Genomic DNA, 15283 nt, shown 5'->3' on the forward strand with positions numbered 1-15283 from the left:
AAGTCCTCTTATAGTGTCTCGGCACAGGGACGCCCCCTGCAGGTCCCACAGGAAGCGCTCAGTGCTTGCTGACGTGATGCGATGACGCAGGTAATCCATTGGCATCCATATCGGATTTTGATGCACGTGTCGGGATGGGGCGTCGCGGTCATGCGCAAAGGTGGTGATCGCAATGACATCCCGGCAGTTGTCATACGGTTGCATCAGAAGGCCAAGAAACTGCGTAAAGAAGAGAAGCGCATTGTGAAGCAGCCGCATGTTGTGGAAGCCGCCGCGCCCTTTAATCTATCCTCTTATTAAGTTTGATTACGACTACTGCTAGCCTCTCATTAATGCTGTAGAATTTGTCAATGTTGCCCGTCACGTCTTTATGAATTAGGAATCCTACTCCGTATTGCTTATCAGGGAGGCCTCTATAGCAGAGGACATGGCCGTTATTTAGCAATGTATAAGCCTCACCAGTTCTTTTGATCTCACTAAGGCCTATAATATCCCAAACAACGTCTGATAGTTCCTCAAAGAGTCCTGTTAAGCTAGTGTCACTCGACAGAGTTCGGCTGCTAAAGGTTGACAGGGTCAGTTGCCGTTGGCAGCCTGTCCGGACCCAGAGATTCTTAGCACCCTCTGCTGCGTTGCAAGTCTGACCCCCGCCTTGTTCAGGTGCTCTGCAGCTGCTGGAGACTGAGGGGCATGGGTTAATTGTAGATATCATCAGGGAGGTTCTGGCCGAATACTGCACCAGGGAGGTCAATTCCTGTTCTGGTGAGGGAGTGTCTGTGTTCAAGCTTATTGCGCCTTCCTAATTTGGCTATACCTGGATTAGTATAGCCCCACTCGCTCTCGGCATCTCTCGCCGGTGTCAGGCGGCAGTCTAAGCCTGCAGATGTAGCCTACTGGAGAATCTCAAATTCAGATACACAATCGTGAAAAAAGGGAAAAAAAGCAGGGGGATTTGAACTTCCGGCTACCGCAACCCAGCATTCGACATAGCTCAGTAAGATAATCCCGCAGGCGGCTGCCCTGTGGCGCAAAAGTGCGGCCCAGAGGGCGCTGTTCATGACATCATGTTTCTTCCTGGCACTAACCTCTTGTTTCCCGAATCTCACGCATGCACGCTGTACGTGCCTAGGTACACGATATATTTTCGCTAAATTTGAACAGCACTTAACACTTCTCTGTAAAAATAAAAAAGGAAAAGTTTTAAGCGCTCACCGAGAGGCCCCGAGTCATCCGCTCGTCGCGTCTTTTTGTTCCTTGGCGTCCAAAAACCAGCGCCCCCGGGTAGCTATTCAGAATGGTGAGTCGTGCCGCCGTATCGATACCGCTCTGAGCCTCGCGCAAAGCAGGGGACCTTGAGAGCTACCAATGGTCCCAAATAGAAGTGTGCGAATACAGAATTGTAGATTTCGAATAGAATATTGAATGGAAATAGAATCAATAAAAAAGTAAAATATTGAATCTGATATAGAATATTAGAATATTTTTCACAAAATGTAATGCGTACAAATTTTGGGGCAAAAATACGGTGCTGAACGCGCTTGAGAGTCTTGCAGCATTATATAACAAAAATGTAGCAAGCTATGAGCAGCCTAGGCACACAGAAATCAGGATACACATTATGGTCCACTCTTAGTACAGCGAATACCAAATTATTATGCCAGCTCTGATTAGAGTTCAGTTCTTGTATCTGAAGGTCTGAAAAATATACATGTATTTTTTGTCCAGAGAATTTGTGTTGAATAGAATCAAGTGCGTTTTTTTCCTCTAAAACTAATGAATTAGTGACATTCTGTTGTACTGAATACTGATGAGGTTCCTAACTGAATAGTGAATGTGTGTTTTGTGGCAATCTTTTATCTATTAGACAGAAGCTTTCCAATTTTTCTCCAAAATACGCCTGTCCCAACTTTACGGTATTTAGGTTAAGTGGGTTATCATGAGGCCAATCTGCACGACAGACGAAAGGACTGCGCCTCACGTGACATGAGCACCACTCCACACGCATCCGGCACGAAAATAATGAAGAGCAGGCACTGTCTGTGCCTTTTCATTCTAAGGTTTGACATGATTTGGAAGATCATGGCAAGCTTGCACGACGCTCGCTATCCCTCGCCCTCCTTCGTTCCCAAGCCATCTGTGCAAATGCATGCAACAGAGTAATGACACTTTCGCGCCCACCTTGTAAATCCAAAGCCAGTCTTGTGACAAGTTGCTGGAAGCTACAGAAAGCGACCAATATGTGTCTACGAACGGTTCCGGGAACAAGAGGTTGCCGTACGGTCTGTTACAAAGATGGCGGCAATGAAGAACTTTGTTCCCATGCACTTGCTTTCATTTGTGAGGCGGTTTGCTGGCTTTCGGAGTGTTGTGCGGCTGCTGCAAATAGACATGTGTCGATTTGGCACCAAACAATAACTTTGGTCGCCAGCACCCGATGAAGCAGCGTCGTTAGGTCTAGTGGCCTAGGCAATGTGGCCGTGGCGAACATTCACCGCCGTTTGATGTGGCAACGGGCCGCCCATCACAAAGTGCTTGCTGCTAATATGTTTGTGCAGGTAGCTCATCAGTGATCGGTCCCAAGCTCACACATGTGGGTTAGACTGACGGCTGTTGGAGCAGTGTGACGTTCATCACCACATATCCAACACAATCCGCATGCTTATGGGTGGCTAATCAGCCTGACCGTCGCACATGCTTTGTAATTTGCAAAATAAATGCTACTTTTGTAGCCATTCCATCACGTTATTATTTTATTAGTCCTGTCAACCCAGACAAATCTTGTACCCACAGAGGTGGCCCTGACCAATGCGGCACCGTTTTGCAAATTGCAGCGTTCAGGCACTGTGCGTACGATTCCCGCATCAGGCCGACGTTGGAGAGCGCTCGCTGTGACTAAGTATGCTACTTTGTCAGTCTAGTTGGCCCACCTGCGGCGCGCTTGGCACTCCTTGTGCACTGAAAACAAAGTGAAACGCTTGCTTGGGCGGCATCGCGCACGGTGGACTGCACGGATCTCTACACCGAACTGATATCGCTTCGAAAAGTAATGATTTTTCCTTTGAGTTAACATAAATTGTTTCTTTCCTGATTTCGTTTTTTCCTCTTAAGTAGTTACTCATGGCAGGTTCCTTTCCATTGCCGCCACCCATGAGATTATTTCAGCCTTTCTTACTTTCCGCTCGACGTTCTTTGTTGCTGTGTTGCTCACCCTACAGGCCGCATACTTGCTGGTAAGCTTCCTAGTTTTTTTTCTTACACTGTGAATCAATGTTTTTCCTGGACAGATACCTCAACGGTAGGGAAAGTTGCAGTGCGCCACCTCGTGGCATCCATGCCAAAACGGGCCGCCTGCGCGGAGCCGTTTGTGCTAATAGGTGTTGGTCCATCATAGCCGCCATGTCAGCTTGCTGATTGGCTGAGTGACTATCCCTTGAGCAGCGTCAAAGGAAGGGCCATTTCGTAATGGCCATATTGACGTTGCGCGACGTCGCGCTGGGCCGCCATTACAGTGATTTTTCGCCATAATTTATGGTGCGACGAGTCACGCCAATTATGCTAATGAGCGGCCATGTGCAATGGCGACTGAGAGGCAAGCATATCGCCGAATTTTCCCCGTCGTTTGGGGCCGTGAAAATCTTTTGTTCATAAAGCGTGCCCATAGCATTTGCATAGCTCTAGGGTGGTGTTGGCATTTGTGTTTTGGGCCATCCTTCTTTAAAAGAACGTGTTTATGTCCAATAATATTGGTTGAACATTTCAAGCCTTCTGCGATTTTTTGCACTTTTAGCTGCTGCGTTTGTAGTGTAATCAAGATTAATGACTTTTCACATCATCAGAGGTTATCACAACGGAAACCATTTAATTTATCAAAAGAAATGTACGCAAGGCGGCGCCTTAAAGGTTCCTCACGCGGTGCGGGTAAGCAGAAAAGTGAACGAGAAATGGCAGCGCCGGCGCTCGCTTAGCGCAAGCGGATACGTATGGCGCCCGCAACGCTAGCAGAGATATTCGGCCGTCTCTGTGCCCAGCGAGTAGGGCGGAGTCACTTGAACTTCGCGAGATAGCGATAACGCGACCTAGAAAGTGCGCTCATCAGGTCGCGTATGTTGTCTCAAGGCAGAAAACAAGCGCATCGGTGCCAGCTTACGATGGCTCAGCCTGTTTCCCGGGGACGCGCATCCTAGCTAATGAAGTAAAACTCTTGCTTGGGCTAGTTGGTTCGTGCTTGAATGAGTAAACAGCAAGGCGCAATAGACCAGGATTGAAGAACACAAATGGCAGCACCGGCGCCGGTCCTGTCGTTCTAGCCAATGAAGCCGACTATGGCTTGTACGCAGCAGACGACAGAAGCGAGAAGCGTTTTTGACGGAGTAATCGTACGCTTTGAGCTAGCTGCTTTATTTTTGCTGAGGAGGAAAACTGCTTCGCTTTATGAAGAACATTAGGTTCAGTGCCTTCATTTCACTTTCTTATGGCATCATCGGCTGGCCGTTTCGGCGGGCTCTAGATTGAGCAGCGTTGTCTTCGGCTTGATGAAAGAGGGTGCGCGCCTTATGTTCGGCTGGCTCTTTTCGATCGCTCTCCTCCATCTTGGAGCGCTTTGAGGCACTCCGACCCCTGTGTCGGAGCAGTCGTCGAGAGTGAAGTGTTTCCCGGAACGTCATCACAGGACAGAGTCGCCGTTGTTGGCGACGGTCCACCGTAACCTAGGCAGCCTAGGTCACTGCATGCTGGCGTTTTGACGAACACTCGTTTTATGGCAGCGACGGGAGCTTTGGATATGCGAAACATCGGACGTTGGCAGTAGTCACGTGGCTATAAATCTGCCATTTCCTCCTCCGAGAGCGAGTCACGCGTTCAGCTTGCGCCCTTCTCCTCCGAGTTCGTGGAACACTGGATCTGCCCGACTCTGCTTCGGGATATGGAGGAGACCAGTCGAAGATACCATTAGGCAAAACGTCAAGTTTGGGCCACGTTACGAAAGCACAACGGGGCGGCCATCAGCGGCATATTGCACGCGTTTCGGCAACGTCACGCCTCGAACAAAATGGCGGAAAGTCGAGAATAGGGCCCCTCGGCTTCGAGACACGCGGTGACGATGGAACTTTCTGGTGCGGTTCTTCTTCCTTGCAAACTCTAATATTAATGAATAATAAGTGCAGAAGGTTCGTTTTTATTGAAAAGCATAGCTTGAGAAGTCACAGTAAAGCAAAAAAAAAAATAAGAAATAGGAGAGTTGTTTTACTAGTGGTACAGAGCTAAAACGCGCCTGCATCTTCGGGCTCCTTTAGAGTTACAGCGCATGAAGTTTATAATAAGCAGTAAGCTTTATAGCGGGAAAGCAAAGCGATAGTCTGTACGATAACACAAAGGGCAGTGCACCTTGCTATTTGAGGCTCGAGCCGGTAGCCTAAGGACAAAAACATACAAGACAAATATTTGGAACTAATGAGGCAAGTATAAGCTATAGCAAAAATCTGGAGACCACTCAGCACATACTAATGGCATGCGAAGAAATTCACCAGTGAGAACTGTACGTAACGTACAGGTGCGCTTGGGTTTAAAGTGGACGGACTCGTCAACCGGTCAGCAGTCGAGATAAGCGAGAGACGTTTAGAGTGCCGGTTGAAAAAAAGGAGGGAAGAGTTCGCGCCGGAGGCGGCTTGCACGAACATTTAATAACGAAAATAATGACCAATTTAAAAAGGCGTTCTTGTATGGACTAGGTGTTGGCTATTGAACATTTAAGAACGCGTTCTTAAATTCGTTATTATCTTTAGTATTAAATGTTCGCGCAAGCCGCTCCGGATCTCTTACAGTCATAGCTAGGGGTACAAGGTAGATTTTGAAGGGGAAAAAAGGTTAAGGAGATATATACAAAAATGCTAGATAATAAAGATGCATAGCATACCTGATTAAACCAAGCAGGCTAGGTGACTGTCACCGCAGCATTTCAAAGGGCATGTCATGAAATCATCATCATCTCAGCGCGGTGTTTCGTACTTTCTGAGGCGCGCGATTCTCTTCAGCTGCAGGCGGCTTCCGCTTCGAGGTTTCGAACAACGATCCTCCAATTGCGTTAGCTGGCCAGTGACGCTTGCGCGTAAAAAAAAAAATGTTCGTCCAGTGCGGAAGGAAGCGTTTGCGCGGACATGTCAGTATCTTTCTTTGCAAGTTATGGGATAGCCATTACTCACGACCGGTATTATGGTGTTACCAAAAAAAAAAAAAAGAACTGGTTATCTGTGCTGCGAACAAAACTGGTTGTGTCCAGAAGCAGGTACACAGAGCGAACAATTGCCGATAAGCGCATGCGCTGTTATGACCTGGAAAGTGTTCACCTGTCGGCTTGAATAACTGTGCCTGATCCATCTGGCTTGTCTGTGGTGCCAATGAGGAAGTGGGCATCTGAAACAAGGGAGAAAGAATGCGCATGAGCTTCAGAAGAGGATGCGTGCGACTGCTGTCATGATGTTCTAAGGCATCTCATGGGGCTGACGCTGAATAGTGTGCGGTATGTGCTCATAGTAGGTCTCGTGCAGGAATTCTGGACATTCGCCTTCGGAACTTCATGGCAATCCAGAAGCGAAATAGAATGTGCCAAATTAAATATATGCATATAGGTTGTCCCACATATCTTGAGCCAAAGCTTCAAAAATGAAAGGCACTCCGGACGCGAGCTGAACCGAATGCATGATGTTGGCACTGGCCTACAGTTACTCGGGCTATTTTTCTTTTCCCCTAATTAACTAACGGATTAATTGTTTAATTAATCAAGTTTTTGAGTATTGGGTGCAGACCCAAGGTGCGATACGGAGAGTTGTAGGGCACCTTGAGAAACCTCTCAATAATTTTTTTCCAACGTGCTATGCATCACGCGGCCCGTTTTTCCGCGTTCCAAAGAAAGCCCGCGAAATATGAAAAAAAATACCGCGTGACGGGACGCACTGTTACTGTGCTGCTCTCAAGCGCGCGATGGGCGAACAAGGTCGGCTGCAGCGAGACCGGATCACGACAGGACGTTATGCCTGGTGTAGGTATCTGGGCATGCCGCTCCTATCACATGACGGTGCAAATGCATGCTGCTGGCCCAGCGGTGCTGAAGCGACAACGCGGCTAATACCCCTGACACACGGGCAAAAGTAAAGTCCTTTGCAGTAAACGCCTGTTGTTACTCTGAAGGACCCTTTGTAGAAAGGAGTTGCGCCTATGACACACGGACCACACTAACTTCTTTAGGCAGTTCCTCAGATGAACGCCGCAAGAAAAATAGCGCTGGTTGTTAATGCCACAAGAGAGAAAACATTTTTAAAAAGCCGCGTATTTAGACTAAGAGCATTATCACGACAGGAAATTTCCATTGAAAAAATTGGCAGTGGTAGCTTGCAAGAGCCGTGAAATGCTACGAAGCGTCGTGGCAACCAAGACGAACACAGCATCAAATTTATTTACTTGGCGTGATACACAGTAAAGATATGATCAGGAGAGCTTGAGGAGATTGTACATATAAGGCTAATGTTAGGAAATTACCTGAATATAAGGCTGATGTCAATGTCCCGAGGTGAAAGGAGCATAGACACAAATAAGAGATATATTATGTGCATCGTCTAGTGCCTTTCACCTCAGAATGTGGAAAACCAACATATCCACTTTTCCATCCCAACGTGTTGTCAACGCGTTCATCAATTGTTCTCAATCTATTAACATTAAAATTGCAACCACTTTTAAATGGGACAATAGGTGTTCTTATTGACTTGACTATATGTTCATTTTCGCAGGCACAGCATTATTCTTCTGGCTCTCGTGGACCACAAGTACCGTTTCAGGTATGCAAACGTGGGTGCCCTGAGAGCAGCCACGACTCGCATGTCTACCGAATGTCGAGCCTCTCCCAGGTGGTTGCAAGTGCCCCTTTTAAGGCTCCGGTTGATGCAGTTGGAGGAGCTGCCGTCCCACCTCTGATATTGTGCGACCAAGCCTTCCCACTGACACAAAATCTCATTAAGCCATTTGGACACAACGGTCCACTGAATGAAGACCAGAGAACATTCAATGGCCACATCAGCCGAGCGAGACGTGAAGTAGAAAAGGCTTTAGGGAGACATAAAGCAAGGTGTCGCTTCACGTCGAAGAGAATGCAATATCATATTGACAATACTCGCCTGGTGATTCGCGCATGCGGCATGCTGTGAGCATTTCAATAATGCAGTTCAGTTTCAGTGGCTCCAGGAAGTACAACAGTCTGACAACCAACTGCCCCAACCTGTGCGTAGTCGCGATTGTGAAATTGTAAATGCAGCCAGCGTGCGTTCTGTACTCGTGGACTACTACAGACAGAGGGCGTAGACCTAGGTAGCTACCTTCTAGAAATTGGGCCCCAACATGAACATGCTTTGTGCTGACACTCATAAATAAAAGAAAGTGTCCGTTTTTTCTGCCTCAGGTTTTATTTAAAAAAAAACCAACAACTGCTTCGCGAGCTTTGCTTGCAGCTGCAGGTGTTTGTTTCGGAGCTCGAATTCGTTTTCTTGCGCCCGTTGAAGTTGCTCTCGCAGCATTCTCCACTCATCAAGCATGGAACCTTGCATTTCAGTTGCTGTGGTGACGGTGCGCCGTCGCTTCCTCGTTACACGCGCTGCTGTCCTCGTTTCAGGGCTCAGAGCAGACTGCACGTTGGGTGAAGGTGGTGGTGGCTCTTGTGCCCGCGTTCCTGGCACTGATGTGCTTTCACTGTCGGTAAAATCTGAAGTCAGTCCAATTTCTACGTCAGAGATCAGCTGTAAACATGCAAGAAAAAACTGCTACAAAGATTGCAAGCAAAATATTTAACCAGAGGCAGCGCATAGAGACCTCTTAAGCGTAACACGGCCACTTCGTTATATCCACAATCACAGCTGTTGATAATTACATTGAAGAAATAAACTGCACAAATGAGGATAGAATTCTTTATGTGCAGTACAATATGGCACCAAACACGACAGCCTTTCTGGGCATCTAGGAGCATTCTTATAAAAATAAGCTTCAAGTAACAAAAACAACTTTATCACGCAAAGCAAAGGTCTCTTCAATTTGGCTGCACTCGCCTCTTCAATTTGGCAGTGCAGAAAGCGACTTCACTTGTGAAGAAGGGGCAGCCAAATCGAGGAAAGTTTCGCAACTCTCTCAAAAGAAATGTACACTTCCGTGAGTCAAACTGTGGTAAAACATAAGCGTGCACAACATTAATGGTGTAAATGCACGGGCATTTACTAATTGCAGGGAAGTTGCAGATTGGTGGTTTGTTGATTGCATACCTTTTCAACAGTGTCACTGCTGCTGTTGAAGCAGCTCTCCTCCATGAGGGATGAGTCATTTATAGGCAAACACCCAATGAACCTCTTCATTTCGCCAAAGTACGGCGACGTCGGTGGCGAAGACCCAGTGGTTAGGTCACGTTCATGTTTTCTAAAACAAAGAAGATCACAGTCGATTTCAGTTGTGAAGCACCAAAAGCAATGTCATTACAATGAGCAGCGTAGAAATACATAAAAGAACCTATGCAAGCTTATCAGTTTATTGCTGCCTGAAAGCAAGTTCACCTGTGTGACAAACTAAACGAGTACTTTTGACCACGGCAGCTTCTTTGGTAATGTATCAAAATAAATAAAAGTCGCGCCAATTAAGTGCTAGGCGAAAACATCCCTAGCTATTGTTAGCACAGGAGGCAACTCAACGTGGCTTTTCATTGACGGCACAATTTTTCACCTCACAAGGTTTCAATCTTATCTTTCTTTTTTTTTTGGTGTAGACTAAAGCATATTTAAGGTTATGGCTATCAAGACTTGAGACACGTGGAAATTGCAAACCTCGAGGCTGACCTAAAGAGAAGCACCACGAGGCACGTGCTACGAAGCCACGGCGTTCGCGGCAGCATTGCGGCCGTACACTTCGTATGCGAACATAGCTGTTCTGACACTGCTGCATGTTTTCTGTCGTTGGCACGCCTTCGCTTACAGCTGATTCAATAATGCAACATAGCTCTACCATACACCAGGCAGGGTACCGATCTCGAAACTTTGACTTTAGCGATAAAATATCAGGTTCTCTGTCATGCACACGCTAAGCATACGAGCGTGGCGCTCGCGACCGCTCACAGCGAGAAGAACAATAAGTCACCGTCTTACCTGCATGTCTGAGTCAAGTTATCTATTTTACTGTGGACTTTTGCCCGCGTGCGGGGAAGGCCTATGCTGCTGACGCTTTCAGCAATCTTGTCGTACACCCAGCCGTTGTGTTTCTGACCTCGTAAAGCGTCCAGGTGGTCCTCCCACAGCTTTATAAGCACCCAGGTCGCCTTTTCGGACCACTGGACGCGCGGTTTCTTCAGGGTATTTCCTGCAGGCGCTAATTGTGTAGCCTCCATCTCACGATGTCAAAACACCACATGCGCGAAGCAAACGACGACGACACTGACGGAATTCAACATGGCGGTACTAGCGACGTTATGCGAGCGTTTGAGACTATAGCTAGAGCAAATCTTCACTATTCGACAAATCGCATTACTGCTAACAATTAAAACATTTTCGCAAGGTAAAAAAAATATTTGTGGGCCACCGTAGTTGTGTGGCAGGTTTCCTTCTATTGAGGAGTTGTGCACGCTGGGTGCGAGAGTAACTCCTTTTCCGCTCGAAAAGCAGATGCGCGATCTCCTTTCCCGAACTTTACCGTAAAGGAGATACTCCTTTGTCGTTTGTCACTGCACTTGAACGCCTTTCCGGTAGATGTCCCCTTACCTAAAGGAGTGCCCGTCTGTCAGGGGTATAAGGCCACGAAAAAATAAAGACTAAAACAGCATTTTGAATCTGCTTGAAAGGAAAGGGCGAAGCGCGTGGGAACGATGGAAGGCGATGACGGCTCCTACAATCTTGCCTTTGTACACAAATGACCTTTTAGTGGTTTTCGAATTGAACGACGACGCTACAACTTTAAACCTTAGGGATCGAATAACAGCGCATAACTCACCGGGGACAAAACTAACTAGTGGTAAAAAAAACCTTGGCTATATTCAAGCAACATTACGCACATCTTCTTCAGACGATGACTCTTTTCGCACTGGCCCCGTCTGCTCTCCTTCTCACACTTACTGTCTACAAGGCGTTCTTTTGTCACCTCGCACCCCGCAAGTGCGCATCGCCTCGTGGTCGTAGTATCGGGTGGCCGCGTCTAGCTTCTCACTTGTGTACCGTCACTGACGCGTCAGTCCTTGAGAGAGTGCACCCGCAGGCTGTTCCAGTTTACCGGATGTAGATCATACATTATGTACCCCGTTTGAACCAATCCCACCGAACTGCAATATATCCAGTGCTCCTCAGGCGCCCGTATCCCTGCATGTTCTCCGCAGCCACGCTATATGGCTGTGACCAACGCTGAGCAGCAGATATGGGTTACTCCAATGAGGAAAGAGCGGATATGATTTTGGATCTAGGTGCGTCAAGTGGACATAGAAGGCGCGCAGTTGAGCTATTTCAATGCTGGCATCCAGGTACGCGTCCGACCTCAATGACGATTGTGCGTGCATATGAAACGCTGAGACAGACTGGTACTTTTACGAAGAAACGACACAAATCTTCAATCATGGGCGATGATGTGGAGACAGATATGCTATCAGTTTTATTTAGACCCACATGCAAGTGGTCGTAGTGTGGGTGCTGAAGCTGGAGTTTGTCAAAATCTTCAGTGTGGAGAGTACTTAGGAAGAGGCAACTTGATCCGTACCACGTGCAGCTGCCCGATGTTGGAGCTCCGCGATTTCCAAAATCGAAAGGACTTTGCAAACTGGATTATAATCAAGACGGAAGAGTATCCAGGCTTTGTCAACAAAATATTGTGGACCGACTAAGCTACCTTCTCACGTAATGCCCAAGTGAACATCCACAGCGCTCACTATTGGAGCGACGAAAGCCCTCACTCTGTTTTGAAGACACAGCACCAATATCAGTGGTCGGTTAATGTTTGGTGTGGAGTTTACGGTGGCACTATCATTGGCCCCGTGTTTTTTGATAACACGCTTACAGGAGAAAGATGCGTCAACGACATCCTTGATGGGGCGCTTAAGGAATTTCTTTGCGAAGTTCCATTGGCTAGGATCAAGGATATTTGGTATCAGCATGATGCCGCCCACGGCAGCATCAAAGCTTGCAAATGGCTGCATGAAGTATTCCCGCAGCAGTGGATTGGACGGCATGGGCCCATTGCTTGGCCTATCCCTTACAAAAATTTCAAGCAACATTCTTTAGACCATCTTTAGACTATTGTTACTAGAATCTACCAACAGTCTATTGAAGTCCTACCAACTGTCTTTATACATCTTAACAACGCTCTAGTAACACCCTAGAAACAACTGGCCACCAACTCCCAATAGAAATGTGTTCATAGGAAGTCTTTATGCTTCCCACCAACCTTATTTCAATGTTTGTCTTTATACAGCCTAGTAACATTCTTTCAAAAGAAGACTGTTCATACATCTTCTGCCAACTTTCTATCAACCTCATATTAACATTCTTCCCATTGAAAAATGCTTGTAAAAGTTCTGCCAACTTCCTAGCATTCCCGTATTAACAGTCCTTTATACACCATATTAACATTGTTCCAATTGAAGTATGTTTGTAAACATTGTGCCAACTTCCTACCAATCACCTATTGACATTTGTCTTTATATACCCTAGTAACATCCTGTGAACAATTGGCCACCGTACTTCAATTGAAGCATGTTCATAGATAGTCTGTAAACATTCTCGTAACAGTCAACGAACACAGCTCTTCAGGCTCTGTAGCAACATTGTGGCAGTGTTTTACTTACATGCCCTTGTACTTTCACTGACGTTTTACTAGCCCCCTAGTAACATTTGTCCTACATACGACCTAGTAGCATAGTGTAAACATTTGTCAGTATGTGTGAACAAGTTGATAAAAGGCAATATGCAACCTAGAAGGTGCATGTAGATGGAAACAGATGCAAGTTTGCACTAAAAGAACTTTATTCACACAATAATATTTACAGAAAATGATGAGGAAGGTAATAGAGAGAGAGAGAGAGAGAAAATAATACAGAGAAAGGCAGGGGGGTTAACCAGAGGTAGTTCTGGTTGGCTACCCTGCGCAGGGGGAAGGGTTAAGGGGGATAAAAAAGAAACAGAGTGGAAGGGGAGATAGAAAGAAAGGGAGACAAGCACGAAAAAAGCGCTTACACTACAGAGCGGTCGGGGCGGCATTCTTAGAGTCTCTCGTGAAGCCACGAAGACCGCAGGAACCTTAATAACGCGAGTAAGGCCTTCAACGCGGATATTCTTTCGGAGCATTGGCCTAAAGCTTTTAGTTCTGATAGTGGACGATTGTCCAACTGGTCCAGTACTCTGCACATCACTTGTCTCTGAGCACTATACTGGGGGCAGACACAGATAATATGTGCGAGCGTCTCATCGATGTTACATGTGTCGCACGTGGGGCTGTTGGCCATTCCAATGAAGAAAGCATATGAGTTCGTAAAGACAACGCCTAGCCACAGACGGTAGAGCATGCTCTGTTCACGTCGTGCTAACCCAGGCGGGAGGCGCGTCCGTATGTCCGGAGACAACGAACGCAACCGACACATGGTGAATACATTTGAGTCCCACAGGGGCAAAGAACACTCACGGGACATCAATCGCAGCCCACCCGCAGCGTCTGCTCGTGAAAGCGGAATCAAGACTCGTTGACCACTTTCATGTGCAGATCGGGCGGCTTCGTCTGCGTGGTCATTCCCGCTGATGTTACAATGTCCTGGAAGCCACTGAAAGATTATGTTGTGTCCCTTGTCATGGATTTGATGATATATGTGCCGAATTTCTGAGAACAGTTGTTCATTGGCTCTGTGGTGCATTGGGCTCCGTATGCACTGAAGGGCTGCCTTGGAGTCACTAAAGACTGTCCATTGTTGCGGTGGCTTCTGATTAATGAAATCAAGTGCAGCACGGAGCGGAGAACTTAATAAAAATAATACATAAAATGACTTAGTTGATTACGGCATGGCAGCTGTCACATAATCTCTTGCAAGCATCAATGATAATGTATTTTTTTTACATTCAGAGCTGATGTCTCCGAGAATACTTGCAGAATGAACCCTGCACAGAAACAAGATGGTCAATGTTAACATCATCTTCAGGTTAGCACATACATATATAAAACAGCTTTTTATCAAGGTTAACATGCAAGTTCACTTGAATGCTAAAATTATAGGCGTCAACCATGTATACTTGCAGAGGAAAAGCAAGGATGGGGCACATATTGCAATGCATATCCTTTGCGGCGTTATGTTTACAACGTGTTATTAAAATTAGGAAACTGTGTAAGGTAGTTTCCCCCAAAAAGGAAACAGCCTAAAACTATTGTTATAGCCCCCAAAGTTGTGGCCTGAATAATTTGAGTTTCCCAAAATGTTTTCTTAACCCATTTTCTGCATAAATAATTTACTCACTGAAAAAGTCAATTACATGGCTTATTCATGGTGAAATTTGTAGCACGCGCAATAGACAAGGACACAGAGAAGGTGCACACACGAGCGCTTACCCACACGAGCGCTTACCCACAACTGTTTATTTTTGGACAGACACAGAACATAAAAGCCGCCAGCTAGCGGCACCAAGCATGTGCAAAACGAGTCATCAATTTTTGTCAAAACAGATTACAAAGCTTGAAGCAGTATTCAAGAATACAAATTCTTTGTCAGTGATAGCAACCAATGGCTGACTGATGCATTTTTAAGCACGCCTTATTATATGGAACGCTTCTAAACTTTCACGTGTTCGTGTATTTTTATTCGAAAACAAAATATCAGTGTCAAAAAATACCAGTTAACAATGATATAGGTTGGAGTGGGTATACAAGTGCCAATGGTTTTCTTTTACATTCGCGCTTTTTTAACCAGTGCAACCTATGTCATTGTGAACCGTGAAACTATACGCTCAATATTTCACTATCTCTCATTCTGTACAGCCAGAGTACGAAAGAGCAAAGAATGAGTTCATGGTCAGACAATATTAACCACATATTAAGTGATCGCAACCGCTGTGAAAACGTATTGTTTGTACGTTTCGTGTTTACAGCAACTTCAAGCGAACCGGGTGACGCGGGGTAGCTCAAAAATGTAAGAAAATCGTTCATAAAACATTTGACGTCATTAGAGTTCGCGCCAGAATGCCAAAATGCGGCATAGGAAACTTAAATGAAAATAATGTGTTTATGAAAATGATGGAAAACAACATACCTT

General features: G+C 46.1%; 2 protein-coding genes across 2 annotated transcripts in view; both read right to left on the reverse strand.

Annotated features, from left to right (window-relative positions):
- LOC142565934 (protein Skeletor, isoforms B/C-like) overlaps positions 1 to 15283 on the reverse strand; it is a 325890-nt gene that overhangs the window by 115246 nt on the left and 195361 nt on the right. The window contains exon 9 of the mRNA XM_075676557.1: positions 6342 to 6408. Within this exon, the coding sequence (XP_075532672.1) occupies positions 6342 to 6408 (67 nt within the window). The remainder of the gene's footprint in view (positions 1 to 6341; positions 6409 to 15283) is intronic.
- Positions 7905 to 9553, reverse strand: LOC142565936 (uncharacterized). Its single transcript, XM_075676558.1, has 2 exons — positions 9294 to 9553; positions 7905 to 8777 (listed from the first exon to the last, which is right to left on the reverse strand). Exons 1-2 carry the CDS (start codon positions 9381 to 9383, stop codon positions 8451 to 8453), a joined length of 417 nt encoding a protein of 138 aa, XP_075532673.1. The 5' UTR covers positions 9384 to 9553; the 3' UTR covers positions 7905 to 8450.

This window comes from Dermacentor variabilis, unplaced genomic scaffold (assembly GCF_050947875.1).
Source record: "Dermacentor variabilis isolate Ectoservices unplaced genomic scaffold, ASM5094787v1 scaffold_12, whole genome shotgun sequence".
NCBI classification, from domain to species: domain Eukaryota; kingdom Metazoa; phylum Arthropoda; class Arachnida; order Ixodida; family Ixodidae; genus Dermacentor; species Dermacentor variabilis.

What these genes read in the sequence shown, in the direction of transcription:
- LOC142565936 (XM_075676558.1), bottom strand. Translation starts at nt 9,383, where the DNA reads ATGAAGAGGTTCATTGGGTGTTTGCCTATAAATGACTCATCCCTCATG. An exon ending in GCAGTGACACTGTTGAAAAG is followed by an intron (nt 8,778 to 9,293) that starts GTATGCAATCAA and finishes GCATGTTTACAG; the next exon opens with CTGATCTCTGACGTAGAAAT.